An 18,005-nucleotide genomic window follows, 5' to 3' on the forward strand; every position below is an offset into this window, starting at 1 on the left:
CATAGTGTCTTAATTACTAGAGGGGAAAGTCACAATTTCACTGATGCTCTGATTTGGGGTGTGTTCATTAAAATTTATGGAAGCAAATCAGCAGCAAAGTCTTACTGATCATAAATAAGGTTTTACTGTGACTTTTTTGACTACAATTTAGTATGTACTGTGTGTACTGTTAATGAACAAGAGCTATAAAACTTCAAAGATATGAATACTTATTTAGCTGATGTATAAAGTTCCATATTCGTACCTCACCATGGCCTCCTCCACCCTGAGTGAGTGACAGGACCATCCATCCACAAGAGAGCAGGAAACAGAAGAGATTATAGAAATTGATAAGTGTGTGTGTCTGAGATAACAAAAGATATAGTACTTGATATGTCACACCAAAAGTTCAGCTGACTAGATTTGGACATGCATAGGAATCTCTCACAGATCAGATATAGTTACATACACTGAACTCTGCTATCATGATGTCCACCAAACTGCCCACCACTATCAGAGCATCAAAAGAGTTCCAGGCATCTATAAAATAGTGCTGTGTTGTCCAAAACACAAAGAGCGAGAGCAAGAGAGACAGAGAAAACAGCACAAATGTCAAGGCACTAACACAAATGGACATATCAAGACTGCATATCAAATCACTGGAGCAAAGTAAAACGTGAAAGAGCAAGGACAGTGTGCAGCAAGACTCACGTAAGGTCTCAGAGCCAGAAGTTTGATGATCATCTCAACAGTAAAGAGCGTAGTGAAGATCATGTTCAGGATGTCCATCACAAAGTTGAAGAGTTTGGATTGCTCATAGTGCTGTGGGTCACAGTCAAGTGATCTCATTAGTGCTCTAGACTATGACTGCATTTGCATGCAGAACTTCTCCTAGAGGAGCACTAACTTCACACTGAAATATGATACTTTGCAGAATCACTTAACTTTTCAATTTCTAATATTCAAACGGTTTGAAATAAATAAATAAATAGGAATAATTTCTGAACGATCATGTGACACTGAAGACTAGAGTAATGGCTACTGAAAATCTAGCTTTGCCATCTCAGGAATAAATTACATTTTAATATATATTAATATATATATATATATATATATTAAAAAAGACTTAAAAATTGAGAACTGAATGTAATGTTTTTGGATGCTTAATTGAATGCTATTTACAACTAAATGAAAATGTATTACAGTTTAAATTTATATTAAATGCAATTAATTGAACTTAAGAGTGTTTTTAACCACTTAAGTAGATCTCAAGTTATCTTTACATGTAAATTACTTCTATTGTCTTTGAAATATCAAAGTGTACTGCTTAATGTACTGACATGCATTTATCGTAAAATAAATTATACTTTGATGTAATTTCTATTGAATCTTGCATGTCATATATTTAAATACATTTGTAATGATAAAATATTTTTATAAAAGTATGTTAGTCAACACATCAAAATAAGTGTACTTCATTGAAGCGCAGAAAAGATTATTAAAACATAACGATTTCAAATGTACTTTTAAGTCAAACTTTTAATTTGACATTATTACAATATGCACTTTTTAAAAGTGCATAAGTATGTTAAGGAATAATCATGAAAGTGTACTCTATTTAAGTACACTTACGTGGCCTTTTATTTTATTAATATTATTTTATATGCAAGTAAAGTTTTTAAAAATATATACTTTTAAGATTTAAAGTACAATTCGACATTCAAGGGGTTTTCTCATGGATAGTATTTACAGTATAACTAGCTGTATATAAAAACAATGGAATGTCCCCATTTAGATAACATGAATGTGTGTGTGTACCTGTACAGCCAGTGTGAGCGTGTTGAGCAGAATGAGCAAAAACATGATGTACTCAAACTGAGAGGAATTGATGATCTTCCAGAATTTGAGTTGAGAGGGGTTTTTGGGGATGTAAATCTTTATGGGCTGAGCTTTCAATGCGTAATACACACACTGCCGCTGTGAGCAAAGGAGAGAGACTCCGTGACACAGACAACAAGAGCAACGAAAGAATCAATTGACTGGACTAGATGACCAAAGAAAGATAAAATAGCCTAACCTATTCAATATCTAAAGAAATGGCCTTGAATTCAGACTAACCTGGTTTTTATTTAGTTCACAGTTTTTAAACTCAGCCTCTCCTTGCTCACGGAAGGTGATGATGACAAAACCCACGAAGATGTTCATCATGAAGAAGGCGATGATGATGATGTAGATGATAAAGAAGATGGAAATCTCAACACGGTAGTTATAGATGGGGCCTCTGTTCTCTGCATTAGCATCAATGGCTTTATATAGGAGCCTGTGAAATACATGAAAGACAATTAAAGTTTGGAGGATCCACTATCAGTGTTGTTTTGTTGAGTGGTTTTCTCACTCACTGTGGCCAGCCCTCAAACGTGGAGACGGTGAAGAGCGCCAGCATCCCCATCAACACGTTGTCAAAGGTAAAGTCGCTGTTCTCCCAAACTCTCTCCCTCACCATTGGATGGTTCATATCACCATCTTTGAACACCACAAATGTGCCCCTGAAACAATCACGCACACAAGTCTCAGAAAACAACCCAGTGAGTCACTGTGAGTGCAAAGCAAACAAATTTATGACCAAACCACATACTTGCACTCTTCAGGTGTATGTTTCGCCTCATCTGTACATCTGTAGAACCGGCCCTGCAAGAGGGATTACATTCATGTTAATCAGCAAGTAAATACGTATTGGAAATAGCTATTTGGATATTGTTTGCAAAGCCTAGGTGATGTCAACCTAAAAGGAATTTACTACATTTTAATGAATGGCTGACGGATTAAAGACGGACTCTTTTTTTCTTAGGAAATAATGAATTAATGAATCAAGCACCAGGAACATGCATTCATGTTGACTTTATGCACCTTGAAAAGCTGCACACCAATACAAGCGAACATGAACTGGAGGAGAGTGGTGACGATGAGGATGTTGCCAATAGTGCGGATGGCCACGAACACACACTGAATCACGCTCTGAAGACACAAGCAGCAACACTCATTGAAGGTTATGAATAAACAGTACTGGAAATAATGAACATAATGGTATTTAGGGCAGCATGGCATTGAAAACAAACATTGCACATTGCAATATTTTATTTTTCTGTTATATATATATACTGTGATATGAAAATGTGATATGTTCTTTTACGTGTGCAGCTCAGTGTTTCTTCATCTCAAAGCAGTTCTGTTCACACTACCGCAGCGCATATGTTTATTGTAAATTAAATCACAGCATTTGCGATTTGATAATCGCAGTAAAGCCATATTGCAATATCTCATTTATATTTCAATATATCATGCAGGTCTAATGGATGATTGGACTGTGGATGTTAGCATGGAGAAATGCATTGTGCGTTTGTACCTTGAGTCCCTTTGCCCTGTTGATGGCTCGAAGAGGCCTGAGCACTCGCAATACTCGAAGAATCTTCACCACAGAAATGGCACTTGAACTAAATACAGAAATGACAACAAATAAATAAATGAATCTAGGAATAATTGAACTAAGTGATAGATGGACACTTACTGCAAGAAGAAAGAGGTGAGGGATACGCTGACGACTAGAAGGTCCAGCAGGTTGAAGGCGTTTCTGCAGAAGGAGCCTTGATGAAGGAAAGCTCCATACACAGTCATCTGAGCAACACACCGCCACACATTTTCATTAATATACAAAAGTTAAAAAAATGTAAAGTTTAAACTCAATATTCACAAACATCTGATGATTTTGCACATGACCAATCCCTTGTCAGAGCTCAAAACCAGTGTTAGTTTAATATTATTTTTATGCTATTAAAGTTATTAATATTTTATTTTGAATTAGCATTTAGTTTTATATTCAGATTTCATTTAAATTTTAGTTACATTTTTAGTATATATTTTTTTTTTTCACATTTTAGTTTTAGTTAGCAGTTGTTGTGCTTCAACCTTATTGAAGTTATTTTAGTTAGTTGCCAATACAACATTTCTACTTTTTGTTTTAGTGTAAGTTTTCCATCTAATATTTTTGTTTTATTTTATTTCACCTTCATTTCAATTTATAAAAATATTATTTAATAATTTTAGTTTTTAGTTTTAGTTAACAATAATACCCCTGGCCATTATTGGACATGTAGAAAAGATGAAAATCAGTTTGAAGCATAAGAGTGACGTTTTATTATGCGCGAGATGATCAATAGTTTACCTTCAACATGATCTCAATAGTGAAGACGGTGGTAAAGACATAATCAGCATAGCCCAGCATCTATCATAAGACATAAAGACAGCAATTATATAAAAAGGCACCTGGTCAATCTCATAATTTCATGTCATATTTCACACCAAAAAATAAAATACTTTGCATAGAAAAAAACTATTTTTAGGACCATTAAGAAGAAAAATACATATTATTTAAATTGTAATTTAATTAATTTATTAATAAGAATATTAATTAATTTAAGAATACAATTGAAAACATACTATTTGCTGATTTTAAGGAAAACAATACAGTTAAGTTAAATATTTAAATTATATGCTGATTATATTAAAAAATTTAATGATTTTGCATTAAAGTAATAAATGTGTAATGTGTAAAAGTACATTTGTGCTTACATGAAAATAATCTCACAATGTAAAAAGAAATAAAAAACCTTTTCATTTTCTTGATGTAAAATATAATTGATTTGGGGTGAAATATGAAAGTTTTCAAGGGATTCACCCACATATCTGGTTTTAGCCTTTTTTCAAACTAGAGATTGTACTTTAAGGCTAGTTTAATCTCTATAGAGCACAAGGGATGACGTTTGGGAATCATGGGAACCACAGTCCTCTTAAGAAAAGCCATCCAGCAGGGACACAACATCTATCACTGTTTTAAGACCATCAAATGCTAATTTTGCAGGGCCAGTAAGTGCGCCTGAGTACAGTTTATTTCAGAATTGTAAAATGATATATTAATAATTTTGTTCACTATTTTTAACAATGGGAATACTGGAAGATCTGCACACAGACTGGCCCTCAAGCGCTCTGATCTAGTCCTCTATTCTAGAGGTGCATGAACTTACAACGTTCCTGACAGAATGAGTTTTGATTGGGTCTTCAGCAGCCAATGAAAAACTACTGAATATGATGAAGATGAGGATGAAGTTGGTGAAGTAATGATGATGAATGAGGTTGTGGCAGGCGACTCTGAGACTAAGTGAATATTAGCACGGTCAATTTCAGGTCAGAGATAAGAAAAAATATCATTATTAACCACCATAGTTTGTAAAAAAAAAAATGTTTAACATACCAGTTTTTCTTTCCAAGGATGAAAAAGGAACTTCCATCAGGAATGGGTACAATTTTCTCTTTGGGTTGAAAACTTTCAACTTTCATTGGAGTGCCTATACCTTTAGAAAATATGGAGATTTTAAAAAATGTCATTAAATAAATTCACATATATAATGACAGTTAATATAAAGAGTTGGACTGGACAGAATTTACCCTCAAGTCCTTCAATTGCTCTCAACTCTTCGTTCTCTTCCCAATCGTCCACATCATTCTAAACAAATTAAGAACAAGAAAAATATAAAGAATAATATGACGAGAACAATCATAGAAATTCTATAATTGGATAACTGATATAAATTATAATCAATAGACAATATAGAAATCCTCAGTCAAATGGAAATCACTTGCTTAATAAATGTCTTTGATCATATAATGCATGATTAATAAGTGTATATAAAACCATGATTTTTCATTCATCAAAATGTAATAACTTTTACTTTTTCCACTGAAAAAAACATTAATATTTAACAATTATATCTTCTATCATTTGAACAGATCAGAACAAATTTGGAGAAATTTATCATTACATTAGTTGCTCACCAATGGATGCTCTGCAGTGAATGGGTGCCGTCAGAATGAGAGTCCAAACAGCTGATAAAAACATCACAATAATCCACAAGTAATCCACACCACTCCAGTAGTGTGGAAAACAATCTGAAGAAAAGATGCGTGTTTGTAAGAAACAAATCCATCAAGACATTTTTAACAAGACATTTTGCTTTTGGCTAAAATTCAAGTCCTCTGTCCATAATACTGCATAGATAAAAAAAGTAATATGTCTGAATCATGAGAGAAATTTGTACAGAACAAGCACAGTTTACAAGTGAAAACAGTCCAAAACAGCTCTAAACAAATATGTCGGAGGATTTTGATGCAGAGGATAGACTTTTCACTGGAGGAAGCGTAATTATGGATTATGGACTCGTATGTTGGCCAGAGGAACAATTTAAAGTTAAAATGCTTTAATGATGGGTTTTGTTTCTTACAAACATGCAGCTTTTCACTTCACAAATGTTAACTGATGGACTGGAGTGGTGTGGATTATTGTGATGTTTTTATCAGACTCTCATTCTGACGGCACCCATTCACTGCAGAGGATCTATTGGTGAGCAAGTGATGTGATGCTACATTTCTCCAAATCTGTGCCAATAAAGAAACAAACTCATCTACATCTTGCTTGGCCTAGGAGGGAGTACATTTAAATTTTTGGGTGAACTATTCCTTTAAATGTGTCTCAAATGCAGAGAGAAAGAAAGAGCACCCCAGAACTTACTCCAGCTTCGTCTTCCTCTCTGTCTTCATCATCCTCCCATTCCTCCTCCTCTTCTTTTTTCTCTCTTTAAAACAACAAACAGATTGAGCTCTGTGCCTGTGAATGCAGGACAGTAACAAGGATGTGCACATTTTGCTTCTGTCCTGTGTGTGTGTGCTGCCTACTCTTTTTTCTTTTTGCCTCCGTCTCCGGCTAAGTTGTCCACAGCGATAGCCAAGAAGACATTCAACAAGATGTCTGTTTGATAAAGTCAAGGGCCAGAAACAAGACTCCAGATACAAGAATAGCCATGTGGAAAGGTTAATAGATATAAAAATATGGAGCTTATAGATTGAATGTATTTTATACATATTTCACATTGAAAAGATACAGTTACCACAGACAAAAAGAATGACAAAGTAAATAGAGACAATCATATTGGGAAATATTGGTCCTCCATACGCCATGATGCCATCATACATGACGGAGTTCCAGTCCTCTCCTGTTAGGATCTACAGAAGAAACAGCTGCAGTTTACATCTCCCAATTCAGTACAGAAACTACGGTATTCTGAATATCTTCTCAATCTCTTATCATTTGTATAGTATAATAAAGATGTAAAGAACCATCATTAAAATGATTGCTGATAAAATAAATCATTGTTTTGGAAGTAGGACGACAAAAAAGCCACTTCCTACACAATCTGTAGATGCACATAAGCCTACGCTCCCTTGTGAAAAAGAAGTGCACTTAATTGTATTGAATGTGCACTTGTAGTGTTCTTTAAATCTTAAAAGTATGTTTGAAAAAACTGTACTGGCAGATAATATAATATTATAATATAATAAAATATTAAATAAAAGGCCACTTAAGTGTACTTAAAGAGAGACACTTACAAGGCACTTAAGTACACTTTTAAAAAAGGCACTTTAATAATGTCAAATTAAAAGTTTTATTTTAAAGTACATATTAAACATTATGCTTTAATAATATTTTGTCATGCTTTAAATAAGTACACTTATTTTGATACTAACATACTGAAGCACATTATAATTTTAACCATAGCGTGTTATTTGATATTACATTTAAAGTTAATATATTTTAAATATGCTAAATTGCACCTTCATCATTACAAGTGTGTGAATACAAATATATTTAAATTCATGACATCCAGGTTTCAGTAGAAATGACATTAAATATATTTTTTAGTTTACCATAAATACTTGTACATTCAGCAGTACACTTTAACCATATTTTAAAGAGTAGTAACTATGAAATATTAATTATGAAATTACATGTAAAGACCTACTTAAGTCCTACTTAAGTTGGTCGATAAAAGCACTCTAATTTTTAGCTAATTACATTTAATATAAATATATATATATTGCAATTACAGTGGGGGAAATAAGTATTTAACACGTCAACATTTTTTTTATTAAAAAGTTCCAGTGCAGCATTTCCCATTAAATTTTGACCAGACAATGGTATTAACACAAGAAATCTACACAGATAAAGAAACCATAATATTACAATCCATAAAAAAGTTATGTGCAATAAAGTGAAATGACCCAGGAAAAAAATACTGAACCCTCCTGCTGAAATAGTTTTTATTACTTAGTGGAAATGTCTTTATTTGCTATGACAGCTTCAAGATGCTTCCTGTCTGAACAAACTTTAAATCTTGAATATTCCAGGTGGCCCTCTTATGAATCATGATCTACAGTTTCTTCCACAAATATGCTCTATATTGGGTTTAAGTCTGGTGATTGCCTGGGTCATTCCAACAACTTTATTTTCTCCCTCTGGAACCAATTCAGAGTCTCATTTGCATTATTTATATAGCTTTGGATGGTTGTCCTGCTAGAAGGTCCATCCGCGTCTCATCCTTATCATCCTGGTGGATGGCAACAGATTCATCTGAAGAATTTCCCAGTACACGGCTCCATTCATCTTCCCTTCAATAATATGGATTCTGCCGGTACCATGAGAAGAGAAACAGCCTCAAATGATGCTTCCACCTCCAAACTTCACTGTTGGTATGGTATTTTTAGGGTCATATGCAGAGACATTTATCCTCCAGAAAAGACTTGTGGTATTATTGCAAAGTTCAAATTTTGTCATGTCTGAGCAGACTATATTCTCCCAGTAATTCAATGACATGTATAAAACTTCAAATGAGCTTAAACATGCCTTTTCTTCAATATTTTAGCCTTCCAGAGTGAGTGTGCATGGAGGCCGTGGTAATGGAATGCATTGCCTATTGTTTTCTCTGTGACAACTGTACCTGCTGCCTCCTAATCTTTCAAGAGCGTTTCCCGAGTGGTCCATGGCTCCTGGACTACTCTTCTGACTCCCTGATCAGAAATCTTGTGAGGAGTTCCTGTGCGTAGCCGATTCATGGTGGAGTGATGTTCCTTCCACTTACAGATAACGGCCCCAATGCTTTCAGGAACATTTAGTAGTTGTGAAATCCATCGGTAACCAGTACCATTGTTATGTAGCGCAACAATCTTGTTGCACAGGTCTTCTGAGAGCTCTTTGCCTCTACCCATCATGAGATGTTTGTATACTTTCATTCAGAGGTGGGTTAGCCTTTTTCTTAGCGTGTTCAATACTTTTTTCCTGTGTCATTCCACTTTATTAAATATAACTTTTTTATGGATTGTAATAGCATGATTTCGGTCACACTTTATTTTAAGGTCCAATTCTCGCTATACTCCGTCTTATGACGTCTTAGCAACAGAGGAAGTTACCTGGAAACAGGTGAGCAGGGCAGATGGAAAAGTGTCAAAGGTGCTTCTTTTCATTTGAGTCTCATCAAAGTTGAACTTTCCGCCAAAGAGCTGCATGCCCAGGAGAGCGAAGATGATGAGGAAGAGGAAGAGCAGCAGCAGCAGGGAGCAAATGGCCTTCATAGAGTTCAGCAAAGAGCTCACCAGGTCTGATAGTGCAGCCCAGTGTCTAAAGAGAGACATCAACAAATTCAGCATGCTTAATGACTCTTAAAAATCAGCACGACTCTCGTTGAGTCTCAATTTAATAAGTTCTCATTTTTTAAATAAAATCTAAAAGGCATAACAGGGTATTTATAGTTAACTAAAACTAACATTAAAACTAAATCCATTAAAAAAAAATTTTTTGTTACTTGAAAAACAAAAAGAAATAAAATCTAGCTAAACAAAACTTGAATTTTAGGTCACTGCCAAAGCAACATTTCTCATTTTCATGTACTTTACCTTGATGTACTAAAAACTAAAACTGAAATAAAAATTTATGAAAACAGTATAGGCATATATACATATATATATATATATAAAACGTTAATAAAAATGACAAAAACACTCAACAAAATGACTAAAACTTTAACTAAAATTAAAATAAAAGCAAATTCAAAATATTAATAAAATTTCCTGGTGGTAATATCAAAACGTAGCCTAAGCATCCATGTTATTTCACTCAGAATATTCTATTTATTATGTGAGTTGTGATGTTAAATAAAGCATTAAAAACCCCAGAGTATTTCAAAATGTCAGCAGGAAACTTGAAAAAGACTCATTCTCCTCTCATATTTGAAGTTTCTGCTACTGTACCACTTGTCCTATAGCTGCACAAAATGAGAACTCATTTCTTATCATTTCTTGGGTCAAGAAAGAGTCAAGAGTTTGCAATATATTTCCTCCTCCCCTACCCTGAAAAACTAGCTCTGCCTGGATGCACTTAAATTCGCTGTATAGAGACACTTTCCTCATATCACACATGCACACTTCAGTAAGCCGATAGAACTCAGATTAAGGCTTTTGCATGCTGGGCAAAATCAGGTAATGGGCAGAAATCTAGCTGTCAGTTTATTTTTAAGCCGTTTATGACCTTACGGCGATAAAGGAAAACAAATTAACATGTTCACATGACCACATGCGCTGTCATCTGTAAGCATAATCGGTTTAAAAACATGCATGTAAAAGCACTCAATGAAACCAAAACTACACTGAGACCCATTACTCTTAAATTGAAATGATACAGCCAAATCATTAATCTCACAATGAATCTCAAACAGATGGAAACACTTATGAGCTGAATCACCTTGTGACTTTGAAGATACGGATCAGACGGACACAGCGCAGCACAGAGATCCCGATGGGCGGGATCACATCCATCTCCACCAGCACCGTCTCCAGAATCCCACCACACACCACGAAACAATCGAAACGGTTGAAGAGCGCCATGAAGTAGATCTGAAAGCCGAAGCTGTAGATCTTCATCAGCATCTCCAGCGTAAACAGAGCCAGAAGGATCTTATTTGCTTGTTCTGGGACATTAAAGAGACCGTATTTAAGACAGGGTCAATTCATGTCATTAAAGGCAAACTCTGGCAACACTCTCACACACACACACACACACCCTGTATGTCAGTGAGCCACTGGGGTTGGCCGTAGTGCTCAGAGGCGCTGGCGGCAGTGTTGAGGAACACCAGCAGCAGCACCAGCCAGTAGAAATTGGTGGATTTGACAGCCACACGGCAGTTCTTCCTGATGACCAGATTCAAGTGGTACAGCTGCTCACTGAGAAAGAGAAGAACCGGCAAATATGAATATATTAAATGAATATGAAACGTTAAAAAAAATTAAGTATGTCAGAAATGAAGAGAAGAAATGTTGGGGTTCTGGTAAACATTATTCAACAAATAAACACCTACCAGAAGCTTATAGCCATCAGTCGTGCCCTAAGGAAAATGAGAGAATTTAGATGAATCAAAGTTGTGGTGATTAATACTTTATAATGGATGGAACAGCAGTATAAACATTGTACTTACATTATAGATGCACAGCAGCCACCGTCATCATCCAGGAACGCTTCAAACTCAGAGTCTGAATCCGATTCTGTATAAAAGAAAAAAAACTGAATGTGTAACTCAAAAATAAAGCTTAACAGATGTCTGTTATGTAGTTTTGTAGTTTAAAAATACATTTAAAAATCTGAGTGAAACTGTGCTCAGTACCTCCATCTTCACTGTGTTTGTACCAGCCATATTTCTTCATCATCTTTTTCTTAGCCACCACAGCACCTGCCATTTACACCACAAAAAGGCAAAATGTACAAACAAAAATGTTGTTTATTGACTGAAAAAAAGATCTAAAACCTGTCTGTCATGATAAACAGAGCTGGCTGCGCTTGTGAAAATGAAAAGTACTTAATTGTATTGAATGTGCACTTGTAGTGCACTTCAAATCTTAAAAGTTAATTTTTTAAATAACGGTACTTGCAGATTAAACAATATTAAAGGGATAGTTCACCCAAAAATGAAAACTTGATGTTTATCTGCTTACCCCCAGGGCATCCAAGATGTAGAACTCTTTGTTTCTTCAGTAGAACACAAATGAAGATTTTTAACTCCAGCCGTTGCAGTCTATCAGTCGTATAATGCATGGCAATGTTAACAAAATCTATGAGAGTAAAAAAAACATGCACAGACAAATCCAAATTAAACCCTGCGGCTCGTGACGACACATTGATGTCCTAAGACACGAAATGATCGGTTTGGATAAACATCAAATTTTTATTTTTGGGTGAACTATCCCTTTAATGTGATAAATTGCCACTTACTGTAAGTGTACTTAAAGAGAGTCCACTTTCATGGCTATGTTTCTAAACACTTTTTTTGTCCTTTTTAAGCACACATTTTAAAAAGTTTCAATTGAAATGACATTCATGTATATTTTAGTTTACCATTAAATGCTTGTCAGTTTTTGCAGTTTCAATAGAAGTAATTATGAAATTACATATAAAGAGTCCTACTTGGTCCAAAACGCAGCTAATTGCATTTAATATATTTAAACTATAAAACATTTTCATTTTATTGCAATTATCATGCAATCTAGTGTCTAAAAACATTAAGTATATTAATTTGAAGCATATTATTTCTTTAATAAGTACTCTTTTTAAAAGTATGCAAGCGTGTACTGCTTTTTCACACGGGTGGGCATTTTATCATCAGTCATGTGACATTCTGTCATCTTCATTGGGCAAAAGTGTTAGTTTATAATTTATGTGCTGCTCACTCTCTGTTTTGATAGTGTGATTACAATATGAAAGGAATACTAAATAAAGCTTATATTACGTTTATTTCCATCCTCATCCATGTCCTCTGCTTCGATGAGCCAGTCCATGTAACCGATCATGTCCTCCTCCATCTGCTGTTTCTCCTGGGCCTCCTGCAGCTCACCGCGACACACGGCCTTCTCTCTCTCTTTAGAGAACTCACTGTGATGTGAAAAAGACACACATATTACAGTCTAAACCTTCACAAGACGCCCAACAAATGACATCACAAGTCCCCCTTACCCTTAAGTCTCATATATTTATATATGCAATAGAGGGCAGAGCTTTTGTTTTTGTTTTTTTACAAGTCTATAATAAAACTATTAACCATACTACACTAGACTATTATAAAAACACATATATGTGTTAAAAGGGATCAGGGCTGGAGTCACTCACCCGCTCAACACACCCAAAACAAGATTGAGGACAAAGAAAGATCCAAAAATGACCAGAGACACAAAATAAATCCAAGGCAGCTCAAACCCGATGGAATCATTCATCTGAGAGAAACATTGCAGATGAGAGGGGGAAAAAAAACAGTAAGATATTATAAAGCTGCATATATGCTGTCAAGTGTTTTTTGAGTGGTATAGGTTGGATATAACTGTAAACAGTCAAGGCTAGTAAGTAATTCTATGTAGTGTTGTTATTGTTACCTAAAACCAAAAACTGGAATGAAAAATCTGAATTGCAGTGAAATAAAATATAAATATTAAAATTAAACTAAAAAAAATTAGTCATCAAAAAAGTGGAAATTAAAAATGTTGCCTTGGCAACTAACTGAAATAAATGTTATTTAAGTTGAAGTACTAAAATGAAAATAAAACAAATAAAAATACAGCTAAATAGAAATGTAAATGAAAATGATAGAAATAAAAATGATAATGGCACATAACAAAAGTACTATAACTTTATCCTAAAATTAAAATAAAAACTGAAAAACATAAATTAAAAGCTAATTTAAAATATTAATACATTTAATACAATTATAATTAAGACAAATTATATAAATAATACTGAAACAACACTGATTGTATCACATTAGTCATATTTTAACAAGTATAATATTTAAACATTTAGGCTATAGACAGTGTGCATTTTAACATTTGTTGCCTGAATGCCTGGCTTCACTTACTTTAATTTTAAGTGCCTTTTACATTTTTGTTTTTAATAAAAAAAACTAAGGGTCGAGTTGAAATAATTTCCTGATATAAACATTTACTGGTGTTCTGGCAGAATCTTCAATGTGAGCATGTGTGTTGGTCTGATGATATCAAAAATCTCTTACACACACACACACACACACATATATATATATACATATAATTAGCACATTTTTGTAAACATATAAATATAACCTTATAATATATATTTATAATTAGCTCATTTTTGAGCTGATTTAATATCGCATAAAATGAACATTCCATAAACTGTCATATTTAAATCAGAAAGAAGAAACATCTCAAATAATCTTCTATTTTAATTCCAATAAATCATCCTGTTAGTGTAACATTAGTAACTATGGCTTTAAAAAAAATCAAGAGTGAAAAGATGGAGGACAGGCTGTACCCAGTAGAGCACATCAGTCCAGCCCTCCATAGTAATGCACTGGAACACAGTCAGCATGGCAAAGAAGATGTTGTCAAAGTTGGTGATGCCTCCATTGGGTCCCTCCCATCCTCCCCGACACACGGTGTTGTTCCCCACGCAGAATCGACCATTACCAGCAAAAGCACATGGCGTTGGATCATCGTCCACCATTAGATCTTTTCACATGAAAGCAAACACAGTTTATTAGGCTTTATATTATTAACAGCGAACAAACTCCCATTTAAAGGAATGGTTCACCAAAAATGAAAATTCATGTTTGCATTTCTCACCTGTTCCTACATAGAAGCAGGTCTTGTGCATCCTGCCTATGAAGAGCTCCAGCCCAATGATGGCGTAAATGATGATGACAAACATGACCAGCAGACCGATGTGGAGCAGAGGCACCATGGCCTTCATGATGGAGTTCAACACAATCTGCAAACCTGCACACATCACAACCTGAATCACAATCACTGCAGATGTGGGAATTAGATTCAGCCAGCACTGTGTGTGCAAATATACAGTCAGAAGAACACATGAACACACACTTACTCGGCACACCGGACACCAGGCGCAAGGGTCGCAGTACTCTGAAAGCTCTCAGCGCTTTGACATCCAGACCGCCTGGTTTACCTGCAGCGTGATGGGCCTCTCCGGGTTTGTGCTCGCCCATCTCAGCTATAACGCTGAAAAGACTGCAAATGGAGCACACATTCCTTGTGACCTCTACTGTCAATTAAGTACATCATGTAGCCTTAAACTTTGTCTTCATTAAACCATTTAAATAAAAATAACACAATCAATTAAAAATAAATAAAATTAAAGTCTTTATATAAAGTTGCATATATATGTCCAACTTTACCACCCAATATATACAGTATATTCATATAAAGCAATATAGACTATATCTCAACTGCTATATTATCTGCTACATGCAACTATAAGACATGAAGACATTACAAACATAAGCATTATGATTTTCTGTAAAGCTGCTTTGAAACAATGTGTATAGTGAAAAGCACTATACAAATAAATTTAATGCGACTTGAATTTGAAAGGATATTTCAAGTAACCTCGCACATACCCAACAATGACAATGACAAAATCCAGCAAGTTCCAGCCGCTGCGGATGTAGGCGCTGGGATGCATGACCAGACCATACGCCAGAATCTTTGTGAATGTTTCGATGGTGAAAATGACCAGAAACACATACTCCACTTGTTCCTAGGAATAATTAAGGTAGTAAGTACAAGAGAATAAGAATAACTATGTACAGTATCTGACTGAGCTGAAATCAATAGTTTTACTACTTTTTCAACTGTTTCTATTTCTTTAAACCGCTATATACTGTATGTATTTCATGTTGTACCAAATAACTGACAAATCCTAAAAAAATCCTAAAGAAATCCTAAAATCAAATATGTGTGCATTTAATATATATTTATATATTTATATATATATATTAGAGATGCACCAATGTATCGGCCAATAAATGGTATTGGCTGATTAAAGCAATTATTTGCACTATCGGCAACTGGCCGATTGTTTAAAAACAGCTGATGATCAGGGCCGATTATATCCTGTCAAACGTGGTGGAAAAACGTGTCAGACAGCAGCCTGAGTGAAGAAAATGTTTCTTGTGTCAAATTTAGGGCTGTCCAAGTTAAAGCAATAATAACGCGGGTTCTATTTGACCCTATGAATCACCTGTGGTTTAAGCCAGGGTTGCCAGATCTGCGGTTTTCCCTGCATCAAAGATTATTTGTAATGTGCTGCCTTCCATCCAATAATCGCAAAGAGCTTTGTGCTTTGTTACTTCTGATAAGAAACAAAGTCCAAGTTTTCAAATCCTGTACATTTTATCACAAAATAAAAAATATATGCCATTTTGATGCTCTTAAATGTGGCGTGACAGATCACATGAGTCTGTTCCACTTTATTACAAGTTACAGAATGAAATAAACATAAATGAACATCAGAAGGTACGTTGAAAGAGACAGTACAACTTAGTATCATGTCTCATGTAATCACTCAAACAGCGTTTCAATCGAAAGAAAGACATCAAACAAAACAGCTTGTGAACAATATATCGCTTAGTGTTGCATGTACTTCAGGAAAGTCATCCAGTGTTCACAATTGGTTAGTTAGCTATAAGCACTAGAGGGAGCTTATTTACTGTTAATTACATATGTATGCTTGAATAAATCTGATTTTAAAACACACGCACAATCACTCTCTCCCTTTCACCTACTTTCCCTTAACACACATTGCTGAGCTCATTAGCTTTCTGCCCTCTTGACCCACAGTACTGAGATAAAGCTGAAGGTGCTCCAGGTATCCCACACATTAATACCAGCTATTCATCCGTACACTGCAGACACTACTGACTCAACAGACATCAGTACAACACCATGGCTAACTTGGAAATGACAGTATAAGCAAACTGTAAGAGTTACTTAACTTAAATCCTGACGGACATTGTTGTGTAAGAAAAATAAAAAACAGACAAAAAAAAGAGAAACAGAAGCACGGAAGCAATCTAAAAACAACAAGCATGACGATTTGTTGGAATCATTATTGTCTATATTAAATATGCAGTCAGAGAGTAGATCACATTTAAGGGCAATGAGCGAGTGGCCATAGTGAGAGAACAGATGGTCAATACTCTTATCCTGTTTGGTATTCAGAGCTGTCAGTCAAACTTCAAGCCTAATGCAATTATAGTGTTGCACCGAACATTGGCAGCCCTAAAGGACCTAGTAGCCTTCTTTTTATTGGATACCCTCAGTTTCACAGGCAGATCATTCATTTAAAACTATCACAGATGTGTTGTTCAGCCAGGGTACTTTCCATAACAACACTGTGTCCTAACCTGGTGCAATGCGAAAAGTCTGACTAAACACGAAACCGCTGGACAACATGCAGTTATTGTATGTTGCACAAGATTTTGAACCAATGAGATTTCACAGTGGATGGGACTAACAAGTGTGATGTTGCAGTAGTGGAAATCAAGTGTGTGACAAAATGTTCTGTCACTAGTCATGGTTTACGCTTCAGTGTAAACGTTAGCATATGCTCAAAAAACATTACATATTCATGTAATGAATGGTCTATATATACTGCATAGTCTTTACAATAAGGTCTCGTTTGTTAACATTAGTAACAATAAGCAATATATTTTACAGCATTTATTAACCTTTGCTAATAATATTAGTTAATAATAAAATTCATTTTCATGTTAGTTCACAGTGCAATAAAAAATGTTAACAGATACAATTTTTAATCCTAAAAATTTATTAAATGAACTAAGATTAATAAATGCTGTATTAATCTTATTGTTGTTAGTTCAGGTTAACTAATGTTAACTAATGCTAGAATCCTGACAGGGACCAGAACTAGAGAGCACATCACTCCAATTTTGGGATCCCTATACTGTTCTATATCCCTATATCCCTATACAGGTTTCATATAGATTTTAAAATTCTTATGCTTACTTATAAGGCCTTGCATGGCTTGGCACCTCATTATCTATCTGAACATTTAACTGTCTACACTTTTAGGCGTGATCGCTTACGCTCTATGGGTGACCGGGCTTTTTCTTCCCTTGCTCCAAAACTCTGGAACTCTCTTCCCTATGATATTAGACATGCAAAATATTTTAGTGTATTTAAATCCTCTCTTAAAACTCACCTTTTTTAGACTTGCTTATATGTGATTTGTTTTTATTTCTATGGTTATCATT

The 18,005-nt window shown here is 34.8% G+C and overlaps 1 protein-coding gene across 1 annotated transcript in view; it reads right to left on the reverse strand.

Annotated features, from left to right (window-relative positions):
• Window positions 1–18,005, reverse strand: part of LOC107723069 (voltage-dependent L-type calcium channel subunit alpha-1F-like) — a 31,278-nt gene that overhangs the window by 11,017 nt on the left and 2,256 nt on the right. Inside the window, 29 exon segments of the mRNA XM_016531612.1 lie at window positions 245–265; window positions 449–532; window positions 691–801; window positions 1,798–1,956; window positions 2,098–2,299; window positions 2,379–2,525; window positions 2,615–2,667; window positions 2,887–2,994; window positions 3,383–3,470; window positions 3,545–3,651; window positions 4,199–4,258; window positions 5,058–5,187; window positions 5,285–5,384; window positions 5,479–5,536; window positions 6,599–6,662; window positions 6,763–6,835; window positions 6,969–7,089; window positions 9,331–9,538; window positions 10,658–10,883; window positions 10,976–11,136; window positions 11,271–11,297; window positions 11,388–11,454; window positions 11,574–11,639; window positions 12,693–12,835; window positions 13,070–13,173; window positions 14,243–14,439; window positions 14,554–14,706; window positions 14,816–14,958; window positions 15,348–15,487. Of these exon segments, the coding sequence (XP_016387098.1) occupies window positions 245–265; window positions 449–532; window positions 691–801; window positions 1,798–1,956; window positions 2,098–2,299; window positions 2,379–2,525; window positions 2,615–2,667; window positions 2,887–2,994; window positions 3,383–3,470; window positions 3,545–3,651; window positions 4,199–4,258; window positions 5,058–5,187; window positions 5,285–5,384; window positions 5,479–5,536; window positions 6,599–6,662; window positions 6,763–6,835; window positions 6,969–7,089; window positions 9,331–9,538; window positions 10,658–10,883; window positions 10,976–11,136; window positions 11,271–11,297; window positions 11,388–11,454; window positions 11,574–11,639; window positions 12,693–12,835; window positions 13,070–13,173; window positions 14,243–14,439; window positions 14,554–14,706; window positions 14,816–14,958; window positions 15,348–15,487 (3,321 nt within the window).

Source organism: Sinocyclocheilus rhinocerous, unplaced genomic scaffold, assembly GCF_001515625.1.
Source record: "Sinocyclocheilus rhinocerous isolate Xijiao unplaced genomic scaffold, SAMN03320098_v1.1 scaffold311, whole genome shotgun sequence".
NCBI classification, from domain to species: domain Eukaryota; kingdom Metazoa; phylum Chordata; class Actinopteri; order Cypriniformes; family Cyprinidae; genus Sinocyclocheilus; species Sinocyclocheilus rhinocerous.